Below are 22,250 nucleotides of genomic sequence, written 5' to 3'. Positions count from 1 at the left end.
TAGTAAGTTAAGAAACAGGCACTAGTCTAAAGGTTAGATTTTTCAGAATATTTTTTTTCAGAATACTTCTGAAATAGTTTAGTTGTTAGTTCAGCATTACCTTTAGATGAGGACGACAGCTATCTTTACACTACTACTGACTGCAAGACACTGATTGTTCACGGCCTAAACCAGGGGTTGGCAACATGTGGCTCCACAGCAGAATTAGATTTGTAGGTAAACATAAAATAATCCTGTAGGTTGGCACACAGACTGCTGGTCACCATAGCAATGCAGATAAGGATCTGGCCTAGCTAGGAGCTAACGAAAAGGCAAAGAGAAAGATTTAAGACAAACATCGAAAATTTGGAGACAAATGGACTTATTTGCATTTGTAAGCACTCCAGCTGGTTTCCTTACATGTTTAATCTGCAACGAGAAACTGTCCAGCACTAAAAAGTTGCGAAGCTGAAGTTAGCTTCTCTTTGGCTAGCATCTTGTTGGAATTTTCCCATTCCACCTTAAATAGTGCAGCAGTTACATTCTGGCACCTCAGGCACCATTTAAGGTGGAACAGGAAAATTTGAACAAGAAGTTGAGAAATGAGAAGCGACTTAATAAAAAAAGTTTCTTGCCAGAGATGCGGGAAAAGCGGCAATAGCGGAGGAAAAACTTAAAGTGAAGTAAGTCTGCATTTTCGCTTATATTTTTTATACTGTACTGGTACATTAGCACATACTGAGTCATATTTACAGCCAAGATGGTAAAATGGACATAAAATGTTGTGGCTCCCAAGGTGGTTTGATTTTTTAACAAAATGCTCTTCTTAACATTTGGGTTGCCGACCCCTGGCCTAAACAATCACTGTTGGCTACTGTTTACAGTAAGAAAGACTATATAATAGAATTAGTCTACCTTTAAAGGAGAATTCCACTGATTTTTCAGAGTTAAGATGTTTTTCTGTATACTTAAAAAGACCTGATGCCCGAAATGTTTAATGCCTCTAAAAGGGTCTAAAAAGAGTGTTAGCACATGAAACAGTTGAGATGCTTGATCCCTGAGATATCGTTTTTTTATGTCTTAAGGAGAGTCTTGAGATAAGGTTTTAGCATAAAATGTATTTTAAGCCATTCATATTTCAGTTTTACTATTCACTATTTTACTATTACAATAATCTGGTTAAACTCATGTTCATGCAGTTAATTACATACCAAATGGAGAGCAAAGGATATGTTTGCTCCCCCCAGTAAAAATGTTGGTGTCCAGGTGCTCCACTTGCTCCATTGGTCCAGGTGCGTGTACCTCTGGCAGCTCACTGGATCACTGGCAGTGTGGAGAAGTGCTCAGATACTCACTGTAAATCTTTATAGGGATATAAAGTACAGCAGATCACATGTGCAAGCGTTGTGTGTGCGTGACTGACCTTTGAGGAGGTGGTTGTCAGCGTTTCCACATGCATACACGCTCTGACACACACTGGTGACACAACAAAGGCCCTGTGCTTCCTCGAGGGTCCCAGCACCGCACTCACTCTGTGGAGACTGAGCAGCGGGTGTGAATCTGTTCATTAGTGAGAAGAGAAGAGAGGAGGGAGGAGAAAAGGAGAGCAGGACAGATAAAGGAAATCTGTGTGGGATGAGGCAGCGCCCGCATTAAAGGGAATAAGAGGACTTGCTCTTTAAAGAATACTCACTGATGTTAATGATTTGACCCTGAGGCTCCACAGCCTCTAACATATAGAGACAAAGGAAGCTGCGTTGTTGTGTAATATGCCAGTCATTTGCCACTTGTAATCGGTGATTATGCTTTTTTTATGTTTACAGGCTAATTTGCTTAACATCTGTAAGCACAAACAAGAGCAGAGCATATGGTTTAACATATTCTCTACAGAGAAAATACTTCACCATGTTTACTGTTTATTTGCTGATTTTAACATGTGGGGATAAAAACTAAGTGTGCCCTGTGCAAAAGTTAGGGCATAATTATATTTTATGTTTTATTTGTTTCTGACATGTTAAACTCAGCAAATAAATAGAAATTGTGCATTAAAAGTTTGCTGTGTTTATGTGTATTTTCTGTGGAGGGTGTGTTAACTTATTTTCACTTAGAAAAACAACAAAACATGTCATTTACCCAGGAATGGTCAAACTTTTGCATACAACTGTACATACCACTGTTTTTAATTTCTGAAACCAATACTCAGAAGTGGGGTATTTGCTGATAGTAATACTAATGAGCTTTTTTTCATTAAAACAATATGAAGGTTTAAAGTGGGCTGTTTTTAATTGAAGCACCTCACTTAATGATACCATGTTCAGACTGCTCACACAAACATTCTGCTACTCAACATGGAAAAATATATAGCCAACAACTTTCACAAAAACACTGCACTTACAGTGCAAATGTGTACAGAACTAGTGAGCTTAAAGCTACAGTGTGTAATTTTTAGGGATTTGGAGCCCTCTCAGGTGGAAGCATGTAATTGAATCAGATGATTGCAAGCATATAGAAAGAATATTCGAAGAGAACTCAGTCCAAACTTCGTGAAGGATGTGTCTTTTGAGGATGTAAGTGTAGTATCCGCTATTATCTGTTGGCATCATATCTTTATCATATATTATATATAATGTTGATTTTGCATTTTAGAGCTAATCATCGTGCTGGATGTTCTTTTTGAGCCTCGGCTTGTAATATTATTATGTAAAGACAAATGACGTTCCAAGAAAACTGCCAAGAAATCTGTCCCGATGCCCCTGACTTTAAAATTATTACTTCAGGCTTTACAGGGCAAATCACAGCAGTGCACTCGCATATTTTTAGCAAGTCAGTAATGCTACTTTTTTCAGTTAGAAAAAAATCTTACAAAGCGCAGCTTCAGAGTAAATTAATAGTAATTCTGGCTCAATACTAAGGCTCCATAGTTATGTTGTGCTACAAGCAGTTCTGTAATAGTTCTGACAAGATTTGTTAAGAAATCAGTTCTGATTCATTCATTGTTTTCTCTGATATCTGGTCCAGTATTTTCTATTGGCCTGATACTGATTCTGGGTATCTGTGTCCAGTGACTGTAGGCTATTTCGTGTCATTCTGTCACTGTAGAACATCAAAAACACGCAGTACGTATTTCAGATTTTTTTGACTCAGAAATAATAAGTTAAAAACATGCATTTGAGATGTTAGTTTGAGTTCCTCTGGCTGGTGGTTTGCCGTAGTCAAGTCTTGTATGCCGTGTAGGTCAGTGTGCAATGTGTGTTTGTCACTATAGTGTCAAGGTACCTGAACAAAGGCAAACACAAAATAATTACTTCAGAGCTGGTTTTTACTCACTGAGAATAGAGGACTGTGTATCTCTTCTGATCTGGGCCCTGTGGGCTTCTCTTCCTTTTGTGTTGAATTAAGATGAAGATCATGCATTGTGCTGTCTAACCGTGACATTCCCTGACAAATTGGTGGCAAGACTGCAGGACAGCACTCGCTCTAGGGGCTCGACTGTGAATGCACACCCAATCGATAGTCCCTATCGCTTACTGACAGTGCAAATGCCAACCTCTCCTCTGAGGAAAGGTATGGGGTAGGGTGGGGTGTGGGATGAGGGTATTGAGGGAGGAAAATGAGTAAATGTCATCTGTTACACTTCCTAGATCTGTTTATTATTCAGTGTCATTTGTGTAGTGCTGTTTTTTTCTGGGTTTGGTGTTTTTTTTAGGCTCAGTTCTGTTTTGGTGGAGATTTGACATTCTAGGAGTGAAATCTTTGAGAACATCTTCGAGGAGAGAAGTTCTTCTACCACTACAAAGGAAACGTACAGCTCATTAAAGAAAAATGCCCTTTTCTTCTCTATAGATCGCAAAGGCTTTTCATCACTTGCAGAATTCATATGCGGCAGTTGAGGGCAGAGAGCTTCGGGATGTGCTGTTAGGATGTGTTGTCCTATTATTTTCCTGAAACAGGCACAGTTTCTTAAAGCAGTTAATGATTTTTCATAGCTAGTACCCCTTTTTCGAAGGCAGCCAGGGTTCCCAGAAGCCACTGTTGATATTTGCTGCTGTGCAGACGTGGGGTATATGATCACTGAGTGGAATGGTCTTTATAATGGGAACGTTAATGAGGATGCCCTTGCAGTGACTTCAGTAGCGACTGTGTCAATGTGAGCCACTTAAAAGTCCAGGAATGCACTAAAATATTCACCATTCAGCTTTAAAGAAGTATAAAGATGACGCATGCGCGGACGCACAAGGACACACAGAGACGGTATTCAGCTTCTGTACACCTTACACCGAATGGCCTTGAAGCTGTTTCAGTCAGCACAAAGAGAATGGCAGCTGCTGAAGTTTAGTGACTAAAATCAGCCAAAGGGAATGTGTCTATTGAAAAGAGACAAGCTGGATAGATTTGATTCAAAAACAGTGTCACGGTCAATGTTGCGGTAAATGCCAGGTCTGCCCAGAAACCACTCAGTTCCTCTCAAATGTTGAAAGGCTCTGTAATTGAAGTGTCACCCAATTGACGGATTCCATGAAGGGCATATAACATAGGCCTTTATGATGGCACAAAATCAGGAACGCAGAGGGAAAAGTTGAAAAGACCCTGAATATCTGTGTTTAATAGTGTTGTAAGCTTCAAGGTGTTGCTATTTGGCAAGATACCTTTTGTTTGGTTTTCAATTTTGCCTCACAATTTGTGTAGGGGGAGGAAATAGAGGCGAATCAGGTCTTTTGGGCTTTGGCTATGTTGGGGCAGGGAAGCTCAAAGACTCACGGTTTATTTGTGTTGGCAGTTTGGGTGCTACTTTGGCAAAGCACTAGCTTGAGCCAGAGCTCTGGCAAATGACATTGTGAAGTGTAAGTTCAGCAACAACTTAAATTTTGCCAATGTATCCATCTTTCTCTCTTTCTTATCACTGCTTCTCTCTCACTCATGTGGCAGACATTGACGAGTGTTCGGATGGCTTTGTGGAGTGTGACAGTAGAGCCACCTGTGTGAACCTGCCGGGCTGGTATCACTGTGAATGCCGCGATGGCTACCATGACAATGGGATGTTTTCAGCCAACGGGGAGTCGTGTGAAGGTAGGAGGAGCTAATTGTGAGTAAGAATTTAAATTAGAGTGTGGCTTACGTTAATTTCTCATCGTATTACGTTTGAGTCTCTCTGATTGGATTACTGGTCAGCTACTTTTTTGGGCAGTTTTCCTGAGGAAATGTGCAGCTATGCCAGTTGCTGTTACAAAACGTCAGAACATAATAGAATAAGTCATAAATGGAGACAGTACAAGGTATAAAAATTAATGTATATAACTTCCAAAAGTTCTGCAATGTTATCATGTGGTTGAACTAGAAGAAGAAAAAAAAAGAATTTCTTAGTGTTTGCCCCCTGAGCTGATCAAGTGACAAAAACCTCTCATGAGTAGATCAGATCCACCTGAGAGTCATCAGAACACATGTTACAATAGAAGAGATAAGACTCAAAAAAATGTTGACCATTTTATAGGTTTTGTAGGCTTCAAAATTGTCAGTGTTGCATTATTGAATTTACTTCAATTTGAATAGTGACCTAGAAATAGTACAGAATCATGAATATTTTTTCTTCATTTTACTTGTTATAACTTTTCTTTGTTTTATTATTGAAAAAAAATCCCATATTCTCAATGTGGTGTTAGACTTTTGACCTCCACTGTACATCCAAATGATCCTAAACTATTCAGCAATTTAATACTAGCGAGCTGCACGTTTTCAGTGTGAATTTCATTTGAGTGTTGCTGCCATCACCAGATTAGCTACTTGTGTGAAAGTTAGAGAGACTTCTCAGGGTTTTTTAATGCAAAGACTTTATTCCCACAATAATCCCAAGACCTGACATTTCTTTAGAGCTTCATATGGTTGCCACCATTGCACATTTTAAGGTGCATAGGGCAGAAAACAACCCGAATGCACATTACAAGCCCTCAAAGATCTATATATGCTATATATGCATGAAAATAGTGTCCATAAACAAATAGAGTAAATCTAATGTAAATATAGTCATTAACTAAATAGTTATGTAATTATTTATGTGTGTATGTTGTTGCTGTTTCACAGACATCGACGAGTGTGAGACGGGGAGGCACAACTGTGCTAACGACACAGTGTGTTTTAACATGGACGGAGGTTATGACTGCCGGTGCCCTCATGGGAAGAACTGCACCGGAGACTGCGTTCACGAAGGGAAGGTGAAGCACAATAGGCAGATTTGGGTGCTAGATGACGATAGGTGCTCCGTCTGCTCCTGCCAGGTGAGCGCAGCTAGCAGTACCCACTTAGGAGACATGTAGTGAATACAGTATAGAAATTAGAAAAGTAGTCTTGGGACACCTTTATTATCATCGCTTGTTTTTTTTTAGAATGATTTTAATTTGTTAATGAATCACATAGTTTCTGCAGTTAAATAAACTTTTGTTGGGTTTTATTGAAAAATATGAATTTATGTGTGTACACCTGTTCAAAGCGTGCATGCTGGTTATGTTTGCTAGCTTTTTTGAGTGATGATCAAAATTAGTTAAAATTGTCCCTACCGAGACATTTTTGGTAGTGTTATGATTGTTTTGTTTTTGTGTGTGGATTATGACTGTTTATTTTAGTTCTGTGACAATGGTGTAAATAAATTGCAGTGAGGTAAAAAAGAATTGGAATTTGATCAGACTTCAAGTAGCCAATACTGATACATTAAAATATCAAATTGAATTGGGACATCCCTAGATGGAAATAATGATCGCACTCATTCGTTCCGTCTCTTTAGACTGGTCTGGTGATGTGTAGGCGGATGGTGTGCGACTGCGAGAACCCGACAGTGGATGTGTCGTGTTGTCCAGAGTGTGACCCTCGCCTCACCTCTCAGTGTCTGCACCAGAATGGCCTTCTAACATACAACAATGGAGACACCTGGGTGGAGAATTGTCAGCAGTGCCAGTGCATGGTGAGTCCTTTATGCTACAACAAAGCCACGTGATTCTGATTATAGACACTAAGCAGTGTTTGGCAGAATTCTTTGAAAACGTAGTGATGGGTGAATACTACAAACAATTTTCTAAATGTGTTCCGTAACATAGTCCATTAGAGTACATAAAAAAGTAACATATTCAGAGTACATTTAGAATAGATATGAATATTCACGTGGAAAAAACTGCTGTTGTAATTTTTATTTAATTCACACTGTTCCTCACTATTACTTGTTGGCACTTTTCTACATGTAATTCATTTTATTAATGTGTAAAATTCACCTATTTAAATGAAGTTACAAAATTCTCAACATTATTTTGGCTCTCATTTAGCAGAGCCCAGTAACACTGAGATTGATAACTGATCATCACATTGATTTATCAGTCTACTCAGGCTTTAGCAGAGCCCAGTAACACTGAGATTGATAACTGATCATCACATTGATTTATCAGTCTACTCAGGCTTTAGCAGAGCTCAGTAACGCTGAGATTAATCACATATCATCACATTGATTTATCAGTCTACTCAGGCTTTAGCACAGCTTAGTAATGTTGATATTAATAACTGGCTTACCACATTAATTTATCAGTCTATTCAGGCTTTAGCATAAATTTCAGTGTTTGTAAAGAAGCCATTTTGAGCTCTTGTTTAGAGTATGTTTTTACATGCTATGTGCTAATTAAAAAAATACATATAGTTAAAAATTATAGTCAAACAAAATGTTAGGAAGGCTCACGAGGTGTAGGCTTTCATGTATTACATAGCCTAAAACACTGCCAAAGTAAACCTGTGTGTATAATGCGACCCTGTTAATATAGTATTAGTAGTAGTAATGTCAACTCATATTTTCTAACAGAAATTGTCTCACGGCTTCTGTTCTTTCCAGGAGCCTTCCTTTCAGTTTTTCACAGAACTGAAAACGTTTCGCACTTCTAGTCTTAGAAGTTGTATTTTCTTCTTCTCATGTTCCAAGTAATCCCAAACACATTCAGTAGTGTCGTTGACTCTGTGATGGTCAGTCTATTGTTCTGGGAACACCAGTAGTAGTCTGTGTTTGATAAATACGTCTTGATCTTCTCAGCAGTGTGGTTGGGGTTGTTATCTTGCTGTAGAACGAATTTCTTCTCAGTCAGATGTTTTCAAGAGGGAGTTGCATGATGTATTAAAATTTGTGCTTATCAGCGTTCATGGTGCCTTTAGTCAAAAAACAAATCACAAACACCAGATGTTTTACATCCCCAGACTTGCACAGAACAGTGGAATATCTCAGACTACGAATATGAGGCTCATCTGTAATAATTAAGTAAGACTAATTAAAAATTGTTTTATGTCAAAAATAAATGAGACTAAATAATGATCCATTTGCACTCGTGTTGTGAGCCCAACACTAAATGCAGAGGAAAAAGCTTAATTTCTGAAGGCTAAGGTGTTTAATGGAAACATTCAGCCTCATTGCTGTTTTATGTGAACAGAGTAAAAGAAGAACCAGCATTTTGCCCCAAAAAAGTGCAGGATTGGATGGTCAGTGTATACAAGAGCTAAAAAAAAGAAATCATTGTATGAATGAATATGTGTTCAGTAAGTGTAAGAGTAAGTCTCTGGTCATACATTAATTTTGGCCCAAGTACTTTTTTCCTGCTCACAGGTAACCAGATATTCGTTCATCAACTCTTGTTGAAACTTGAATATCAAAATTAATCACAATGCACATCCCTATCATAGATAAAACTTGGGAATACCTTATAAAGTGGCCAGTGTATGTTGAATTATGCATTTGTGCATTAGATGATGTTCCAGTGTTGATTACATTGCTACAATCGTAAATCAAGCTACCAAAAACCCAACAGGTTAGCTTTTAGAATGCACCAGGAGTAGGTTCACATAATAGTAATTAATGGAGCATACCCTTTCTTAGGAAATCCTGACCCAAGTGCAGAAATTCCTTTTGGAGGCTAGGTTTGTGTAGAGGCCATAGACGCTCTGATTTTCTCAGATTACCATGGCGAAGCTACTCGCATGCATATTGAGTGCTGCAGTCAAGATTTGGCAACAAATGTAACATGTTCTAGCATTTTAAATCTGTGCAAAAAATGTGAAAATTGTTGTGCTTTGAGGAGGTTCCTGTAAAATGCTCTAGAAACCATGCCATTAGTTATAAAATGTGTGAGGAAGGGCATGGCTGCTGGAGAGAGAGTGTGTACCACAGATCACAGGCTCAGATCTCCTGCAGATTGGGACCGCTCCAGCTCAGCCACCACCTCCTCCAGGGATTCGTTTTTTTTCTCGTTATCCAGGAACCTTTTCCCTTTTCGAGCGGAATTGAATCATAAAGTTCAGCTTACACAAGGCCACTAAATCTCAGCTGTTATATCGATCTGGGCACAGATACAGGTTCTACTCGTGCTTCTACTTTCTCATCTCGCACCACACTTGCTGAGGTTTCAGACCTGTCGGAGCATTACAGCCACCCGCTGTCCTCTCAGCAGGGGTCGGACCAGTATGAAAATTTTATGGCCAATACGACATCAGTTATTCAGGAGCTAAAACATACATGCAGTCTCATCGCATTTTGGTGAAATTTGGCCAACGAAAATGCCATTCAAGTGCCCTGCAGATTTGAAGACTTCTCATTTTTGGAAGCAAGAGTTTGAGGGGGGTGGAGAGAGAGAATCCCTGCTCAGCAGCAGTTCATGGACTTTATTCAGCTAACTCACAGATATAGTATTTCATTTTCATAGGCCAATAGTAGCTAAGGTAATGTTACCAAAATATGAGAAGAGAGGCATGTTTTGTGAGTGGTTAAGTTCCACTGTAAAAAAAAAAAAAAGATTCAGTATTTTAACTTAACATTTTGAGTTTATTGAACTTCTAATGGTAAGTTAACACAACAATAATCTGTTTTACATTCTGTTAACTTGCTAACAAGTTAAAAGATTAAATCATTTTTTACAGTATGGTTTCATTTTAGAAAGTTCAGTTTTCTTTCTGCAGTAGCTTTCAAATCATGGGTAAAAAGGTTTTAATAGGTGTAAAATATCATTTCTAGTGACTAACACAGTCAGCTTCCATTTAGTTCGTGTCTGAAATTGATGTAGAACATACTGATTTCTGTGTAATGTCATAAGACTGTGAGAGCTGAATGAGACAAAGTGGTAATTCTTATGTGTTCTACTTATGGAGGCAGTAGATGATGAAGTTTTTAAAATGGATTTTATTTATAATAGATGTGGGGTCTTAAACTGAGATGTCCTTACACAGATTATGTACACACTGACCTATAGACTTTGCTATGGTAAGCAACAGATTTTTAATAAATAAATACCTAGAAAACAGTGCAGTATTTGGAAATGACTTGTATTTGCATGGATTTTTAACTCAATGAACAAAATAATTCCACAGCAATTACTCCTGTATTTTAGCCTCAGAGTGCACCAGAGCATTATATTAAAATCACTAAACTTTTCTCCCAGGAGCAGTACTGCAGGACCCTGCTACAGGGGATTGTTTTCTGAACTTGTCATCTGTTTCACTGAGTTTTCATGTCTGTAAAAGTTCAGAAAACCAAAAAAGTCTGAAACAATGGAAATCGTTACAATATGAAACAAGTCACAAGCTGTTATTTGTGAGGCCCTATTCTCAGTTCACTCTTACAGCCTGCTTTAGAGGACAGTGTTTTAGCCTTGCACATAAACTGTGTGGCATTAGCTTTAATTTGTACCAAACCTGGTACCGCACTCATGAACATAAGTCATACAGATTTGATTTTGCCTTGTTCATTCCTGGAGACGCAAGACTCGCATCTAGCCTAATGCAACCCATCTCGTGCAATTTATATTTGCATACAGGCACTTTTTCATCAGATAAGCTTTGATTTTGCTTTCTTCCCATCTCGTTCTCTTTCTCATGCTGCGTGATTATGCCTCTCTTCATTACTTTTTTCTCTCCATCTCCACAACTGTGTTTTTCATTATATTACTTTTTTATCATTCCCTCGCAAGCAGAATAAACATGGAACACAGAACTTGAAAGACTAGTGGCGGCGGTGGGGCGAGTGACAGAGAGACAAAGAGGAAAGAGGGGGAGAGGTGCAGGGCGATGTGCACGGCCTACAGTGTCATGAAAAAGGGTTTGTAATGAGCGTGGAATAAAAGAATAAATACACTGCCTCAGAACCAGCAGGAACTAGAAAGAGAAACAGCGAGAGAGAGGGAGAGAGGGATCTCTGCCCTTGCATACATGTTACATCGAGGGATGTGCATGAGTAATCGAGTACTTGCTTTAATCTTCTGGTTGGCTGTATTCTAGTAATGAAATCACAGAGTGTTAATTATGCTGCAATTAAGTGAAATGGTGATTTTATGTTTTAACAGGGTGGTAAAGTGTGACTCTTTTGCTTTTATTTGGGATCATTTGCTATTGTTCAACGGTTAGTTTTGGCGGCACAATCTGATTGGTTGAGAAGTGTTCTAGCCATGCTGTTATCACAAACAACTGGTTGCTAACTAATGACTGCTAACCTTTAGTGCATTTCTACTTACCACATCAGACAACATGAATACATTAGATAACCTCTTTAAGATAATATTTGACCTGCAGTCCATTTGGTCAGTGTCTGAAGAGTATAACAGAGGACCCTGTTGTTGCCTCTCATCAAGTTTTCAGTTGGTAGGTGTGAGGGCGGAGCAAGAGACATTATAAAGGAGGAGACTGGTCACTGGTTGAAATATGAATGGGAAAGCTTGTCACGCTCAACATGGCGCCTGTTTGTGGAGAAACCCCCACCCTTCAGTATAAATAGCCAGTCAGCTTGCAGGTTATGCCGTGAGCAGGGAATGTTAGCGGTGGCTCATCTGGAGGGGCAGCCTCCTTTTATTAAAGTTCTTCCTCATCTGCTTTAACCTGCAGTGACTAAAAGGTTTCCCTTGGCTATTTTTTTAGTAACACATGCTTTCTAATGTACTCCTTTGTGTGCTGATATATTTTCCTTGGTGCTATTGAATGTTTAGTCTGCTAGAACCAGTGATCTGACTTCAAAGTAAGCATATTTTTCTCAATAATTATTCATGAGCAAAGTCAGTATGCACATCCCTACATACAACGAGTGACTTTGAGGCAAGCCTATCACTGGTAGATAGGTCTGCCAGAGAAGCCCTGCAGTGTGCGCTAAAACATGTTACTCTAATGGGAGATAAACCCTAAAGTAGAAAAGAGAAAGCCAACCTGATCCTTCCCATTTCACTCCCCAAAACCAGATATTGTTCGGAATGGTCCATGTCTTTGTCCTTGAGAATCCCATTGCATGTTTGCAAAGGGGAAAGCCGAGAGCAGAAATAATGAGATTTTGCTGGGAAGCATGTAATGAGATTTGTACGAGCTGTGTGTCCCGAGAGTACTATAACACATTAGCTGGAATTAGTACACCACCATAGACACAGAGTCCCATGTGTGGAAAATGTGTACCTCAATGAAAGGACTATAGATTAAAGAGACAAGCATCAGATTTGAAACAGAAACAGATTTTATCTGATACTGTATCTGATACAGAGGCCTCATATTGAATCTCTCTGACCACCACAACACATAACCGGTTTACAGTTCCACAGTCCCAGTGCTGTGTCATATTTTCCATGCAGCATGCTGTCCCAGAGGCATTTTGCCCTCTGACATGTTGCCATATTGGTCACAGAACATGAAGAACTTATGAAAAACGTATCTCATAATATAAACTTAATAATAAGAAGAAACTACTTATATGTAGTAATTATAATAAAAGAATGTCCCATATGTGGGGAAAGAAAGGGGGGAATGTCCCCTTTAAGAATAGTGGTTCATTAATTGTAAACATAAACTACTGAGGACAGAACAATGCTGCTGATCCTTATAGCTAGCCCCTTATGCTAATGCTAGCTATCCAGTGAAAAATTTGAGTGCTTGGGGCAGCAATATACAAACATACCCCACGGGGAAGTTAGCCAAATCACAAACATATAGTCCAAAATCAGCCTTTCAGGGTTTTAGCTGGACACACAGTCTGCTCCAAGAAGAACAAAAATATGATTATGCTCCAAAATAAGAAGCTGACCCATCACTGACCAGTTACTGTCTCTGTAATGGGATCACTTTACTTATTAATTCCAGGGAAACGTAATCTCACAATTCTCATTACTTCTATGTTACTTTCTAAACCCCAAATAAATCTTAAATATCCAATCTTACATCATTTCAAATTCCTCTCACTTTTAGCTGCCCACTGGGTGGGGAAAAAAGGCTACTTAAGTGACTATTTAAACAGAGAATCCAGTATTAACTACTATTTGTTCAATATTCACTTAAATAGCAAATAATGGGGCCACATTGAAAATCCTGTATTTTTTTCATTTAAACCTGGAAAATTCTGGAAAGAATTTTGAAAATTTTAAAACAAATAAAAGTAAAATGACAAGTAAAACGATTACTGACCCAGAACTACAAAAAAAATAATTAGCGTAAACTTACAGTAATTTACAGCAGTTTCTCAAGTTTTTTAAAGTACTCATTCATATGTGCTTTAATGTGCACCCACAGCTGTCTGGACCCTCTGGTTTACTACATTTTGTTGTACAACATGCAAAGAAGTAGACGAACAGGGCTAATTTGTCTAGGTAGCTCCTGGTAGCAAATGCTTGAGCATTCGTGTATGCTGTTTGATAGTTATGAGAACTGTTATGCTATTTTTCACAGCAGCATAGCACTGTATATCAATCACACCATGAACTGAACATCGCATTACAGCAGTTACTGCGCTTATACCAATTGTCACGACTACAAAAGTGGCAATTACCAAAAATCTGTTAATTATAACATTATGGGATGAACTGGAAAACAAAACTGCAAGGAATACTGAGAAAATACTGAGAAAATGCTACAACATTCAGAGACAGGCTGCTCAAGACTGCACAAAGTAGCAGTCACCAGTGCTTTACAAATAACAGCCAATTGCAAAATCCAACATTTTAACTTCTTTGTCAATAAGCTGGACCTGTTTCGCCTCGTCTGCTGTGTTTAAGGAATTCAGTACATCACTGAGGTGTTTCCACTGTAAATTTATAGAAGTTGTTTTGTGCTTGAATAGAGCTTTTCAACTGTGTCTCTCTGTCTCTCAGCGTGGCGAGGTGGACTGCTGGCCCGTGCCGTGCGCGCCTGTGCTGGACTGTGAGTTCCTGGTGGTTCCTGAGGGTGAGTGCTGTCCCCGTTGCGTTTCTGACCCGTGCCAGGCCGACACAGTGCGCAACGACATCACCAAAACCTGCGTGGATGAGTATGGCATCACACGCTTCAGTGGCTCCGCCTGGACCAAACACGGCACAGAGTGCTCGCTCTGCCAGTGCAAGGTAACACACACACTCACAGCTTACAGTCGTATGCCCAAGTTTAGACGCCCCGGTCAAATGACATGTTCTGTTGTTTTTCTAAGTGAAAATAAGTTACACATCCTCTACAGAAAACACACTTCTGCACATTATAATGCACAATTACTGTTTATTTTAAAAAAATATTGGAAAGTAAACTAAAACATCATTTGTGCACTAAAATGTGCAGATGTGTGTTCTCTGTAGAGGATGTGTGAACTTGCACTATATTGCCGAAAGTATTTGCTCGTCTACCTTCACATGCATATGAACTTGAGTGACATCTGATTCTTAATCCGTTTGGTTCTGGCAAGGCTGTCCACAAGGTTTAGGAGTGTGTTTATGGGAATTTTTGACCATTCTTCCAGAAGCACATTTGTGAGGTCAGACACTGATGTTGGACGAGAAGGCCTGGCTCACAGTCTCCACTCTAATTCATCCCAAAGGTGTTCTATTGGGTTGAGGTCAGGACTCTGTGCAGGCCAGTCAAGTTCTTCCACACCAAACTCGCTTATCCATGTCTTTATGGACCTTGCTTTGTGCACTGGTGCGCAGTCATGTTGGAACAGGAAGGGGCCATCCCCAAACTGTTCCCACAAAGTTGAGAGCATGAAATTGTCCAAAATCTCTTGGTCTGCTGAAGCATTAAGAGTTCCTTTCACTGGAACTAAAGGGGCCGAGCCCAACTCCTGAAATACAACCCCACACCATAATCCCCCCTCCACCAAACTTTACACTTGGCACAATGCAGTCAGACAAGTACCGTTCACCTGGCAACCGCCAAACCCAGACTCGTCCATCGGATTGCCAAATGACGACGCTTTACACCACTGCATTCAACGCTTTGCATTGCGCTTGGTGATGTAAGGCTTGGATGCAGCTGCTCAGCCATGGAAACCCATTCCATGAAGCTCTCTACGCTGTTCTTCAGCTAATCTGAAGGCCTGAAGTTTGGAGGTCTGTAGTGATTGACTCTGCAGAAAGTTGGTGACCTCTGCGCACTATGTGCCTCAGCATCCGCTGACCCCGCTCTGTCATTTTACGTGGCCGACCACTTTGTGGCTGAGTTGCTGTCGTTCCCAATCGCTTCCACTTTGTTGTAATTCCACTGACAGTTGACTGTGGAATATTTAGTAGCGAGGAAATTTCACGACTGGACTTGCACAGGTGGCATCCTATCACGGTACCACGCTGGAATTCACTGAGCTCCTGAGAGCGACCCATTCTTTCACTAATGTTTGTAAAAGCAGTCTGCATGCCTAGGTGCTTGGTTTTATACACCTGTGGCCATGGAAGTGATTGGAACACCTGATTTCAATGATTTGGATGAGTGAGTGAATACTTTTGGCAATATAGTGTATTTTCACTTAGAAAATCAACAAAACGTCATTTGACGGGGTGATCAAACATTTGTGTAGCTGTCTTTTACTACTAGATTTAGCAGAAGAATCTTTTATATTCAGATTCGAATATGATTACAAGGGGGATCTTATTGTCCCAGCTTAATACTTTGCGCTGTGATGGGGAAAGGCAAATACTTTCAGAGAAGAAGAACATCATTTTGAGATTTACAGGCAAAGATTAAGTGTAGGTCTAGAGCAGTGTTGGCATAATATAATTATACACAACCTGACAGGCAAAAGCCTTTTTTATTGTCAATTTATTTACTCTGTTTTATCTAATGCCATGTTTTGAAGGCAGTGGTCCTGGCAGTAATTCAGTAACATTATTTTCATCATGTGAACATGATCCTGAGCAAGAAAACTACATGATTTCACACAGTTTTCGGTTTGTATCACCAACATATAGTGAGAGAAACAGTGGCTGCATGTTCCAACCAATGAGTGTATACATCGACTGGCCAGTTCATTAAGTGGATCAGACACAGCAGTGCTGCTGGAGTTTTTAAACACCTCAGTGTCACTGCTGGACTGAGAATAGTCCACCAACCAAAAATATCCAGACAACAGCATTCTGTGACCACTGATGAAGCACTAGAGGATGACCAACACAAACCATGCAGCAGCAGATGAGCTACTCTGACTTTACATCTACAAGGTGGACCAGCGAGGTAACAGTGTCTAATCGAGTGGACAGTGAGCGGACACAGTGTTTAAAAACTCGAGCAGCACTGCTGTGTCTGAACCACTCGTACCAGCACAACACACACTACCACACCACCATGTCAGCGTCACTGCAGTGCTGAGAATGATCCACCACCCAAATAGTACCTGCTCTGTGAGGGTCCTGACCGTTGAATAACAGGGTGAAAGGGGGCTAACAAAGTATGCAGACAAACAGATGGACCGCAGTGTGTAATTGTAGAACTACCAGTCCACCTCTACTGTGGTAAGTGGAGCTGATATATAGACACATTTATACAAGGAAGTGTATTTAATGGAAGGGCCAGTAGGTGTAGATCATATATATCAAATATACAGTTAGTGGTTCAAGTCCTCTGCAAGGAGTACAGTCTTCTATTCTCAATCCTGGAAAGTTTCAAAATGATTTTGACCCACGTCTGGAAAAGCAGCTATGCGGGCCCGCAGCAGATGAAGCTTTGTGCATAGAGAAAAGCTAAGGCTGAACTGAAGCAGTGAAGGCCACAGTTAAGAAGCTGCTTTAAAATGGAGCAGAGGTCTCCAGAGTCAGAAAAGAAGAATTCCTCTGCCTATTGAGACACAAGCTGAATGGTTAGCCAAGGACACCAGTATCAGCTCCGCTGAAAAAGGAATCAGCAGAGAGACTGAATTGTGCAGGCTTTCTTACAATCACACACACATGCATAGAAAAACAGATACAGAAATGTTGCCTAGGTCAGGAGAGTGTGTTAATTAAGGTTGGGGTCAGTTTTCTATACTAACATTTTTCGGTTTCGTCTCTCCCCTTTTTCTTTCTCTTTCACTCTTTTTCTCTCTCTACAGAATGGTCATGTCTGTTGCTCTGTGGATCCTCTGTGCCTCTAGTGCCATCCAAAAGGCAACTCTCTCTGTTACAGCTCTTTTCTCTTTCTCTCTCTCTTTTCTTGCACTCTCACTGCTCCTTGCTCTCTCTCTCTGTCTTAATATCTCCTCTTATCTTGGTGTACAGTGTCATTTTTCATCATTTTTTTTTTTTCATTAATTTCATTTGTTTTGTTTTTTTTTGTTTTGTTTTTTTTTGTTGTTTTTTACTGATGTACCATAATGGAACACACATGACGCAGCTGTTGCTCAGCAGTGGATCGCATATGTCAGACTTCTCAGTCTAAGTAGGCAGACCTAGGAACAGCTTTTGCTTGTGATACTCTAACAAATCTAATTACTCAGACTAAAAGAAAGTTTCTTGGCATTCTTACTCTGAGATGCTTGATGCGTGTGTATCCCAGGCAGGAAGGCTTAATGGGACATTCCACTGATTTTTAACATTTTTACATGGTCAAATGGTTGAGATTTAGAGTAGTTTGATGTGAAATGGTTTATTATAGAGAAATGAACAGTCAAATTTGTTTACTATGGTAATGACAGGAACCAGGAGTCACAATGTCTATAACACAAATATAGCAATTTTTTTTTTACTGTCCAAAACCACCAGCGAACCTACACGTGGCTACTGAATTTTTATATGTATTGTTGATGGTGGTAAAATAGTGTTAAGTTTAAAAAGATAAGTTTTCTTTGGAAACTATTTTGCCTTGCCGCGCACCCTGTAAGTACCTCTCCTCCATTAATCAATTTAAAAAAATAGATTTCAGGCCAAAACTTTATCTCAGAACTATCCTAATACAGTGTTTTAAGCATCACACAATGTATTCATAACCATTACATTTAGCAACTTTCTTTGAGGGAGCTTTTAGTGGCATTAAATACTTCAGATGTCTGGTTCCTATCACCACCACTGTGAACTATTCTGACTCTGTATGTTTCTCTAGAACAGCTCATTTCACATTAACCCTCTCTGAATGACTTTGGATTTAATTATGAAGAAATTTCAGAGTCCCATGCAGTCAGTCCCACTGTAAATGAACCACATACATACCTCCATGGGCATGATTGTATCCAGTGTTGACTATTTTGCAGTATTGCAGATCGTTCTGTTCCAGAGAAAAGAAAGACCTTTGGTGTTTGGCTAGTTTACATTGTTTGAGTTTTCACGTCTTTTCAGAAATCTGTCTATACTTTGATGTTTTATGCTGTACATTTTTTTTGTTAAATTGATGTTTAATTTATTCAGTGGCTTGGTGTCGTGTGATGGTGAAATAAAGATTTCCATTAAAATTCTAATTCTGTTTCCTTTTGTTTTTGGCCAGAGAAGTTATTCTGTGCTTTCAAAGTAACTGCTTTTAATTTGTGTTGATTATTCAAATCCTTTGAAGATATACTCTGCTATTACTACTTCTATTTTTTTGCATTTTCTGCCAATGTTAGTCACTGCCAGTTCTCACTCACTGGGGGCCTCCGTTACAGCTCTATATCTTCCAACCTGGCAGAGCGATGGGTAACACGTGCTTCCTCCTTGACGTGTGTAGGCAGTCGCTGCATCTTCCAGAGCCTCCGCTCACGCATCAACGTAGGACAGCTGAACCTGCACTAACTGCTCAGTTCTGTATATGTGATCTAACAGATGCCCAACATGGTCTACCGTCATTTGTGCCACTCTGACAGGGAGAGAGAACCAAGCCATCCTACGGTGAAAAAAGAAAATGCATTAAATTTACTTGATTCAGATGTGTGCCTCATTTTCACGTAAAATATATTACATCAACACAGTAGCTGCTCAAAGTAAGTAAATCGAAAGGCAAAATTGTGTCCATGTACATGTACTGTTCAAACATCAGAGAACCACCCTTTATTTATTTAATTCCCAGTCAAGATGGTCACTAAATACAAGTTATTTATTTTACAACCTCAGGAAGAACAGCAGAAAACATGATCCCTTCAATCAAAAACAAATCACCAACTGCAGACGTTGATGTACTGATGTACTTGCACTGATCCTCCATCATGCTTGATTGAAGGTTGTAGATGGTTTGAAGAGTCTTATGTAACGTCCAAAGATCTCAACTTCAGACTCATTAGTCCCTAAAACTTTACTCCACATCTCAGATGTTCAGTTTTGATGTTCTAGTGCATTTTTCTTCCTTTTGTTTGTCTATGTCCTTTTCTCAGCAGTACCTTCTTGACAGCTACACATCCATTGTCTTCTCACTTGTGGACTCCTGGCTATGAGTGGTTGTGACATCACTGGGGTTCAAAACAGTTCCATTGGCTCATCTTGACCACTCGTGCTTTCTCAGATGTCCTTTTCCAATAAAAAAAAAAAATCAAAAAAATGTTGTTTTCAGTCCAATTATTTGAACAACATGCACCAATTTATTGTTGCTCTCATATTAACACTCTCTCATTTCAAGTGGGGTGCCAGCTGCTGGTCTTTAATTTGTATTACCATTTCATGACAGATGGTCAGTAGAAATGGGCAAAAATGACTTAGACTAAAATCTTGTTACATGAACACACATTAAAATTTAAAGTTATTTCCTTCTTCCTTTTGGAAATATGAGGTTTTGTTACAATTCTGAGGATATGCTGTTTTTTCTTTGTGGAAAATAAAGGTTTATTATGTCCAGTGCTGAGCATGTATTAATGCAGAATGAAGATTAGTAACAGTGATGATTAAATAAGTAATGAGACATAATAATCAAGAGAGAGGATCCATTAAACACATTGCCATGATCAACACCATTCCCAGCACAATGTTTTCTGCTAAAGTTTTTCTGCTGTCTTTGATGCCCTCTAGTTCTCTGCGGAGGTCAGTTTATCTCTGAGCCAAACTATCTTCTATCAGCCTGCTGTCTGTCGCAATCTTAAACCTCCTCCATACACACATATAGAGTCTAATCTGTGGTGCTACCATGCGCCACTTCACAGCAGTGCTATTGTTGGTCACTTCATTTACTTAGTAAATTGCTTCGGAACAGTTTTACGGGTGCTAAATGGTTGTTGCTGGCCTTGACTGTCCAGTAGATTGACTCAGCCTATTTCTCTCACGTGTGCTCTTTACCTTCTGTTTTTATCCAAGCACATTCCTCTACAGTAGTAGCCTAGAGTCAGGGAGAAGCAAACCAGCTTTCAGATCATTGACCGTGCAGGCTTGACCTCACAAACTGACATACACAGTTCCTTTGTGTGTGTGCGTGCATTTTTAGGGCTTAAAATTAGTTTTAAATACAGATAGTTGTGTGTAGTCACTGTAGATATAACTTTGTATCTCAGAAATGGTGAATTTATAGAAAAAGCAAAGAAAAAAATGTATGTAACCAGAATCTATAGGATATTGCACCATTTCTATTGGCCCATTCATCGTGAAATGTTCTCACAGTGTAACAAGCAGCTGGTGTTTTCAAATTGTGTAAAAAAGGGGAAAAAATGAAGTTATGAGAAGTGTCACAATTATTGACACCCCCACATTTAGTACTTTCTGTACAACCTCCTTTTGCCAACATAACAGCAGGGAGTCTTCTATAATATTTGATGAGATTGGAGAACACAGAGCAAGAAATCTGAGACCTCAATACACAATCTCTGCAGATCCTCCAGGGTTCTAGCTCCTCTGTTCTGTACTCTCCTCTTTAGCTTACCCCACATGATTTTAATGGGGATTAGGTCAGCAAAGTGGGATGGCCATGTCAGAAACTTGAAAATGTGGTCATTGAACCATTCTTGTATAGATTTGTATGTATACCTGATTTTGGATCATTGTTCTGCTAGAAGATCAGAACACGACCCAGTTTGAACTTTTTGGCAAAGGCAGCCTCATTTTCATTTAATATCTCCTGGTTTTTCATGGAATCCTTAAGGGCATATATCCTACCAAGGTTTACAGGGCTTTCTGAGGATAAACAGCCACAAAAAATCACAGATTCCTCACCATTTTTAACAGTGGGGATGAGGTGCTTTACTGTAAAGCCATCCCATTGCCAAAATGCTCAGTTTTTGTCTCATTTGACCATAGAACCTGTTTCCAGTAAAGGATCCAATAGTGCCTAGCAAACTTAAGTTACTTACTTTTGTGGTTGGATAAAAGAAAAGACTTTAATCTGGCGCACCTTTCAAATAGTTTGTTGGCATGGAGGTGCTGTCTGATTGTATTCTGGAGACCCAAAAATGCTGTTATCTTCCAAAAGTCTCCAACCATGAACCTTGGAGAACTGTTTGCGTCAGTAATCATCCTCCTCTCTGTGCGTAGGGTGAAATACTCTAGCATCCTCTTCCAGACTGGTTGACCACAGCTACAGGTGGTTTTAAACTTTTTAATTATTGCCCTAACAGTGTAATATGGGCATTTTCAAGCGAATGGTGTTTTATAGCCATCACCTGATTTATGAAGGTCAGGACACATCTCTTTTCATTTTTGTTTCCTCTAATCTTCCCCATGTTTATGAATGATTAAGGCTGTTTGGCATCTGTGTCACCTCATATTTAAACCCCAGTGAAAAAGGCCATAGATAGCCACATAAGAGGTCCTGACCCCACTGATGCTGCTGCTTCTGCTGCATGAACTGAACTATTCAAATTAATTGTTTCCTTCACGTTTTACCCTGTTTTTGTACTGTAATACTTTATACTAACAATGTTTACTATCCGGTGTCGACCAGAGGAGGATGGGTTCCCCTTCTGAGTCCTGGTTCCTCTCAAGGTTTCTTCCTGTTTCTCTTAGGGAGTTTTTCCTTGCCACTGTCGCCACTGGCTTGCTCATGGGGGCTCGGACCCGGACTTCTTTTTGTAATGCTCATTTCCTTGTAAAGCTGCTTTGTGACAACACCTGTTGTAAAAAGCGCTATATAAATAAACTTTACTTACTTACTTACTTACACTCAGAAATAGAAATAGAAATAGGAACGTGCTTCAGTTACATTTTGTTCACAAGAATTTC

The 22,250-nt window shown here is 39.5% G+C and overlaps 1 protein-coding gene across 1 annotated transcript in view; it reads left to right on the top strand.

Moving 5' to 3' along the window:
* Positions 1 to 18,601, top strand: part of nell2b (neural EGFL like 2b) — an 83,237-nt gene extending 64,636 nt beyond the window's left edge. Inside the window, exons 16-20 of the mRNA XM_036576820.1 lie at positions 4,906 to 5,046; positions 6,055 to 6,248; positions 6,752 to 6,928; positions 14,094 to 14,321; positions 17,264 to 18,601. Of these exons, the coding sequence (XP_036432713.1) occupies positions 4,906 to 5,046; positions 6,055 to 6,248; positions 6,752 to 6,928; positions 14,094 to 14,321; positions 17,264 to 17,305 (782 nt within the window). The 3' untranslated portion in view covers positions 17,306 to 18,601. The remainder of the gene's footprint in view (positions 1 to 4,905; positions 5,047 to 6,054; positions 6,249 to 6,751; positions 6,929 to 14,093; positions 14,322 to 17,263) is intronic.
* The last annotated feature ends 3,649 nt before the right edge of the window (positions 18,602 to 22,250 follow it).

Source organism: Colossoma macropomum, unplaced genomic scaffold, assembly GCF_904425465.1.
Source record: "Colossoma macropomum unplaced genomic scaffold, Colossoma_macropomum, whole genome shotgun sequence".
Taxonomy (NCBI): domain Eukaryota; kingdom Metazoa; phylum Chordata; class Actinopteri; order Characiformes; family Serrasalmidae; genus Colossoma; species Colossoma macropomum.
The sequence above is the reverse complement of the archived record's forward strand: the minus strand, read 5'-3'. Positions and strand labels throughout refer to the sequence as shown.